The sequence below is a fragment of the Miscanthus floridulus genome, chromosome 7, assembly GCF_019320115.1.
Source record: "Miscanthus floridulus cultivar M001 chromosome 7, ASM1932011v1, whole genome shotgun sequence".
In the NCBI taxonomy this organism is placed as follows: Eukaryota; Viridiplantae; Streptophyta; class Magnoliopsida; order Poales; family Poaceae; genus Miscanthus; species Miscanthus floridulus.
In genome coordinates, this window is record NC_089586.1 from 72,559,516 (window position 1) to 72,567,275 (window position 7,760).

Consider the following 7,760-nt stretch of genomic DNA (forward strand, 5'->3'; position numbering starts at 1 on the left):
CTCGGGTATAGATTCTTGCCCATCCCCGTACCCGTCGGGTTTCGGTCGGGTAACAGATACCCGACGGGTACTGCATACCCGATAAACAAGGACACTTGGGGTCGCAGCTTTGCAATTGGAGACGTTTCTTCTTCACCCGGGTATAAGTGTCGGAGTCTCGGAGATGCCGAGGAGAAGGAGTGAGGTTGCGAGAAGGACGAGCAAAGATGGTAGAGAAACCGAACTGAGGAAGCGAGGGGCACGAGCGCTCGTAAGACATGCGTGCTTGTGCTGCTGACGGAGATGGTGAGGAAAAATTGAACGAGGGTTCCTAGAACACACAAACTATATATATGACTGTTCAGATTTGGACCAAAATACCTATGTTAAGCTTCTTTGAGCCTAATACTCGCATGATAGCTCAAATAGTCGGGTTCCCCAACGGGTAATGGGGACGGGTAAACAGGGAACGTTCCCGTACTCGCTATACCTGTCGGGTATGGATTCTTGCCCATCTAGATGCCCGCGGGTAAAGATATGATCCCATCCCCGTCCCCTAATGGATCAAATACCCGTCGGGTATCGGGTATCAGGTCCCCGTTGCCATCTTTATCCACATTTGTCATCTACCCGTGGTAATGGGGTAACGGCGTAACGCCCCCCGTGAAGTGTACGGTGTACCCGACCCGCTTCGCCGTCGTCGCCTATCCAAATCCGTCACAGCCAGGCGCCAGCGGACGCTTCCATACGCCCCCAACAGGCAACAGCCACGACGCGGCGCTGGGTTGGCCGGCCATGTCCTTCCTCGCCGCGCCGCCGGCGGCACCACCAACGGGGGCACCGCGCATGCTCCGCGCGGCCGGTCCTTTGCGCCCGCCTTCGCCGTGCCAAGGCCTGCATTATTACGCGGCGCGGGGGACGACGACGGAAGGGGGAGAAGGCCGCAGCTGCTGCGGCGGTGCTCCCCAGCTGGCGAGTCCATGGCGGCGTCCGGGGACGGCGGCCTCTCCAGGTTGCTTTACCTTAATTCACTGTTGAAATTTCCCCTTTTCAGCTACGAAATGGTTCGAGGGACGGGGTTGTTGTTGAGCTAGTAGCTAGTACTACAAGCTAGTATGACGAGTTCTTGCTTGGCGGCGGCGGCGGGTATAGCATTAGGATCCACTCGTCAAGTTTGAGACTTTTTGCCGAAGCTGCTTGGGAAGATATAGTCCCAGTTAGCTTACAGCATATCCAATTCTAATGAGTACTGACATCTGCTGGGACATCTTCCCAAGATATTTCAGTTCCGAGCCTCCTGCTCTAGTTCTAAAAGTAGAGTTTATATTAACGCTAAGTTCTGACCTTAGAGGGAAGAATCACATCAAAGATTCACCGAGATATATTCATATTAGATATTTGAAATAGAGTATATCATAAAAGAGATATTTATATGCCATATCAAATTGATAGATCTGAAGTGCATTATTAACCTTGTAGTAGAGGGGTAATAAAAAACAAAAGTTAATAGTCCTAAATGGTAAGTACTAGTAGATTAAAGTTAAAAAAAAGGACTAGTAGATTAAGTAAGCATCAATATCTTTCTATGGAAACTTAGCCCTTGTTTAGTTCCCCCAAACTCCCAACTTTGGCACTATGCAAAAAGAAGATTTCTTATCACATCAAACTTGCGGTACATGTATGGAGTACTAAATGTAGATGAAATCAAAAACTAATTGCACAGTTTGGTTGAACTTTGCGAGACGAATCTTTTGAGCCTAATTAGTCAATGTTCGGACAATAATTACAAGTACAAACGAAAGTGCTACAGTGTTTGCCGTCACATCAAACACTGTGCAAATGCAAAGTTCTGGCCGAACTAAACGGTGCCTTAGTTGAACAATAAGTATGATAATCCGTTCTGGCTCAGCCTTACAGGATCAATCATGTTTCTTTTCTGCAGCTTTTGTATAATTGAAGGTCCAGAGACAATCGAGGACTTTGTTCAAATGCAATCGCAAGAGATTAAAGACAACATCAAGAGCCGACGTAACAAAATTTTCCTTCTGATGGAAGAGGTTTTCAGTTTTGCAGACTGTGTTTCATTTCATTTGTCCAATTCTAGCTAAGTAGCCATCCATTTGTAGCTTTGCTAAGACAACATTGTGAAGTTCTCTGCATGGAAAAATTAATCAGGTTAGACGATTGCGAGTGCAGCAGCGTGTCCGAACTTCTAAAAGCAAAGATGCCAACACTGAAGAAAATGAAATGCCTGAGATTCCATCAACTATTCCATTTATGCCTGGTGCGGTGACCAACAGCACTCATCTGTTTTTTTGAGAAATGATCACATTGGCATCTGGAGTTGTTCTAACTTCTATTAACTTGTCTTTTTCCTTTCCCCAAAACAGTCACCAAAGACTATGAAGCAACTCTATATGACATCATTCTCTGTCATATCTGGGATAATCATTTTCGGAGGCTTGGTAGCCCCAGTAGTAAGTACACGCGTCGCTTTATGGTTGAACTCCCTATTATTTTTACCAGAACCTCTTCTCACTATTAGGTCATATAGTAAGTTTTCCTAAAGGAGATGCCTTTCGATGCAGCTTGAACTGAAATTAGGGCTGGGTGGCACATCTTATGAAGATTTTATAAGGACCTTGCACTTACCTCTTCAATTGAGGTGCTTTGAAGAACCTGTCTCTTATAGTGAATTAGCAGTACTTACAGAAGTTGTTGATAAATTTTTGTTGGCTGCTGTTCAGTCAGGTAGATCCCATAGTTGCATCATTTTCAGGTGGAGCAGTTGGTGTTATCTCAGCTTTAATGTTGGTTGAAGTGAGAAATGTCAGGCAGCAAGAGAAGAAAAGATGCACATATTGCCATGGGACTGGTACAAACAAAATACTTTTCAACTATCTGACCCAAACATAGCTCAGCCATTCCTAATGCATGATTCACCTTCCAAATAAAAAAATGCTATACTAACACTAACTAGCTTGAGCCTTACATTTACTCTCTTGACTGATCTTGCTTCTGCAATATAGGATACTTGCCATGTGCTCGCTGTTCTGCTAGTGGGATGTTATTGAACACAAAGCACTTTTCATTATTGGGGCATAATATGTGGTCAATGAAAGGAAGGTGTCAGAATTGTTCTGGAGCTGGAAAGGTATTCTATATATTGCCGTTGTGTTTCACAATAGCCAGTTTGATGCATTCTAGAAGATTTGAACAATAGAAAAGTTTATCATACTTGAGGTACTGCCTTTAGGTTAAATGACGAGGTGATACTGCAGATCAAACAAGTAATTAATGCTTAAATTCAATGCTGCGCAGAGATTGTCTGAGTCTTGTTCAAACTAAAAAGTGTTGCATAGAGTTTTTGTGGGAATGCATATGGGAATTCCTGGTTGCAGATTAGAAAGGGCATTCCATATCATCTTCCACCAGTAACATGTTTGCCTCTATAAAGTATAAATAAACTTCCTTTATTGTTGCATCTCCATGTTTCCCAGGTGATGTGCCCGACGTGCTTGTGCACAGGAATGGCGATGGCAAGTGAGCATGATCCACGGATTGACCCTTTTGATTAGGTTGATATGACAATATGTTTTCCTTTGTCTGTTTTGTGGGAATATGTTGCCGATAACAGCAGTAGATTCATGCTTGTATGTACGTTCGGTTTGTGACAAGTTGAATCAATCTCGCCAAGGTTATTGTACAGCTGTAGTCCGCTTGGTGTGCTTGATATAATATATTGTTCCAACTCCTAGCATAACTTGACAGTTTTGGCCGAGTGGTCTAAGGCGCCAGATTTAGGCTCTGGTCCGAAAGGGCGTCGGTTTAAATCCCACAACTGTCATATTTTTTTTGATATTTTTAAATGTCATTCTTTTTTTATTTTAAAAAAATGTGCATAGCGTTTGGTTGAGAGAAAAGTTATGAACCCGTTTTCTGTTTGATTCTAGATTAACCCGTTTTCTGTTTGGCGTAGGACACCAAAAAGTGGGATGAGACAATGACGTACAAGATCCACTTGCTAGATGAGACAATGCCCACGCTCCTGTCCCCGTACTAAAGTTTTTGTTTTTGCTTTTGTTTTTTTAGGGTAGGGGGCGCAGAGTCATCCCGCATCTAAGGGGATATTTTCTAGTGAGATGTCACTCTAGCTTGACTTTGAACCAAACACCACTAGAACTGGGTCGTCTCGTTTCATCTCACTTGGTCCCTCCAACCAAACACTAAGTGTCGCACCCAACGGGGTGACGTAATAGAACGATCCTACCACCCGCCACGCTGGACAGGTCGCCCCGGGGTGTTAGCATGGTAGACTGTGTCACACCATGTGGTTTATATCTATCTCAAACTCATGCCCTTCGTGTCTCATATCTAGCTCGAACTCATGACCCATACCGACACAAGTTAGGACCGTGTCTAGCTGTTGGCGATCCTTAACGACCAAATCCGACCGCCAATTAAGATTCCAAAAGGGAAGAAATAGATAGACTTATGCACATATGCCTTTACCACTAACATAATTCCACATGTATTTGGAAGATCAATGTTTTGCAGGCTTATGCAAGAATACAGTGGAAAATAAACCAAAAGGAGCAATCCGAAAAGCGTAAAGTAGATTTGCGCAAAGGAATAAAGAAGAAAGGCCCACTTACCTAGACAATTTGGGCGCCAAACCACCCAAGGAGCAACCCAGGCCCAGCCAGCAGCCCGCCACGCGAAGGCGGTGGCCAGAGGGGCCAGCCAGGGTGCGCCCGCACCCCCAGCGCCACCTCTCGGGCCCACCTTCGGTTAGGCAGTGCCATTAATGCTCCTAGGTCGGTTGCATGCGGGATCTCTTCCGAACATTCCCTGCTAACCATCCTTAGAGTAGTATAAGAGGAGGGGGAGAGCCCCTCACTTAAAACAAACACTATTTGGAGCTACACCTCACTACTATCTCTTGTATTTTTACCTTTAATAGTCTTTTGAGAGCAAGTCAAAGCTACCTTGGAGGGCTTGACTCCTTAGAGAATTTTTGGTATGAATAATATGAAGAGTTCTTCCATAGTCTTGTTCTCAATTTATCAATATAGTCATACTTATGAACTAGAGTATAGTCTTCATGTTATGATCTTGACATATGAACTAGCATATAGTTTCTATGTTAAGAACTTAGCATATAGAACTTTATCCTTAACTATTCATATAACTTATATGATTAGAATTAGAGCTAAGTTGAGGTGGCGGTTCATCGTTCCTTCGGGTTTTTCCATGTCCTATGCTTGTCGATCCGTAGGGTCAGAGTCCCAGAGGGATATGGGTAGTTTCTTTATACACGGGCATGGTGCTCGGGTATACAGGAACCTTTGGATGTGACGATGCTCCATGGTTGGGGGATTGACGGCAGGTGGTGACAGCCCTGTCCGTCCCTTGTAATCCCCCCGTTCAGGTATTCGTATAGGAGTTCGTAAAGCCTCCCATGCTTGTTGGCAGACTAGTGTCCGGAGGTCTCTCCGGCCATCTTACACTTAGATTTAGCTCTAACAATGTAATTTATATGATCATCAACTATTCTTTGCATGGCTAAGCCTGCTCCACTTAGTAACATTCTTTTATTCTTTCTTTCTCTTTTATCTTTGAGGTTGGCCTGAGTACGTGTCCACTATCTTGAACTATACCATGTGTTACCCCTGTTATAAACTTTGGTTCACTTCACAAGCATGTCATCTTGTTCATATCCATACTAAATCTTTACACCATACCTTCCTTTAGAAAAATATAAATAATGATACATTTAATACTTTCGGGTGAAATATACAACGATAGATCCGTGCGCTTGCGGATATTTTCTGTAATCGTTAAGAACTATCGTAATGGTGTTTCTTGGTGGCATTGCAAAGGTTTACTAAATCTTAGTGATGACGTTAAGAAATACCAACAGGCATTTCTGGCGTCGTTGCCCGTGATGGATTATATCTCCATACTATTGGTAGCGACGTTTAGAAATACCAACACTAGTGATGATGAATACAGAGTCAATCTCCCACATCAACAAGAGGAGAAAGAAGGTTGGGCCACCACCAAGTGAAGCTCCACGTTGCAGCCGATGGCTCGCTGGAATGGGGGTGGCGAGTCCTGAGGTATGCCCTGTACACCTAAAGAAGCGTGCGATGCATGCTCTTGATCTGAATATAGAAGAGACGAAGGAACAACTGGACCAAAAGCTGCTGGAAGATTATGCTCAGCGTTTCCGGTATCCTTTGTTGAACAGTTGGTCAATTTACGACTTATATTAATCCATAAAAACGACTTAAACAATAGTAACAGTACCACTAACCATACTGTAACACCACCATTACTGCAGATAGTATTTAACAGTGCAGCAACCAAGTATGCTAACAATGCTAACAGAATAGCATATGAATAATAGCGCACAGTGGGATTAGATTTATACCCTAGGGTGGGACTGCCGGTACCCGCGGATAGTGAGCCACCATCTTCTCCGTCGGTGGTGTTGGTGTGGCCACCAGTCCTCCTCGTGTCCATCATGTTGCAGAGGAGGTCGCGCCGGGAGACTCCTACAGGTGCGGTGTGGGAGCAGTAGCACGGGAAGCTCCTGCAGGTGCGGTGTTGGAGCAGTAGCACGGGACTCTCCCGTCAGGAAGTAGAGGCCCCCGAATAGGAACCTGCAAAAGTGGAGACGGGGCAGCAGTCATGTCGGGAAGCCGGCGCTCCCCAAAAACTTGATTCCCCGCCTACCCGTGCAGGTACGCTTGACGGGGGAAGTTCCGGAGGCCTGCTACCGAAGCTCCCTGTGCGCGCAGGGAACTCCGGTCGGAGATGCAGACGAACAGCTCAGCGCTCAGATGTTGCAGAGAGGAGGAAGAGGAAGAGTCGGGTCTATCCCCTGCCGGACAGGGGCGCCCCCCATATAGCCGCACCGTTCCCCATCTGTCCGTTAGGCCCTGTCGGGGGAATGAACCTGGACAGGGTGGTTGGGCGTTGGGAGTTGGCTGCGGCGGCTAGGGTTTCGGTTGGGCCAAGCGACAAAACCAGGCCAAACCAAACCAGGCCACGGCCCACGCCCACGCCCGGCCTGGCGCGTCGCGTCGCGGGCGGGCGGCGCGGCTCGGCTCGACGGCGGCGGTGGCGCGCACGTGTGGCCTCCCGGTTCTCCCTCTCAACTTGTCTATGTGAGAGTCCTAAGACTCACTATTTAAGTTGAGAACCTTTTTTAGTGAATTTCCCATGTGGTACTAATCACTTTTTCACTTAATAATAATTGTGGGCCTTTGAAGTTTATTTGATTAATTAGAATAAATAATGGGCCTGGCCCAAATTAATCTAACAATCCTCACCAAACTTCAGAAGTCCACAGTTAATGACTTCAGTTCTGAGCTTGTTTGATATACCAGTGTTTCGATGGAGACTGTTAAGTTGAACATCCATCTAGAAAAGGAGTTTACACTCATTTACAACTGACCAATGGACTATGCCTTGAATTGACAGTTTTGTGCAAAGTGAGGCTCACTCGATTCCTTTACTAATACTAGGCTGCCTGTAGCATCCCCTCTGGTTGGAGCATATAAGTCATACTCCTGGCCTATTCATGAGTATCTAGAGATCACCCAAATCTCATAGATTGTGACTAGCAATCGAACTCACATAGGTGTGTTCCTTTAAGATGCCCTATAGGCCAACATCTTTGCTTCTCATTAAGCCACTCGGATCACATTGAGGTATTTACCAACCTGCCATACAGATAGGAAGAGAAGTGCATTACTCAAGAGTTTGACCTT

The 7,760-nt window shown here is 45.4% G+C and overlaps 1 protein-coding gene across 1 annotated transcript; it reads left to right on the forward strand.

The window, feature by feature from the left end:
* Positions 1 to 701: 701 nt before the first annotated feature.
* LOC136463425 (protein ORANGE-LIKE, chloroplastic-like) lies at positions 702 to 3,785 on the forward strand. The gene is given in 9 exon segments (XM_066462428.1): positions 702 to 880; positions 883 to 991; positions 1,922 to 2,036; positions 2,155 to 2,268; positions 2,370 to 2,456; positions 2,568 to 2,644; positions 2,727 to 2,854; positions 3,009 to 3,133; positions 3,480 to 3,785. Coding segments are annotated over 9 exon segments (939 nt in total). The 5' UTR covers positions 702 to 774; the 3' UTR covers positions 3,558 to 3,785.
* The last annotated feature ends 3,975 nt before the right edge of the window (positions 3,786 to 7,760 follow it).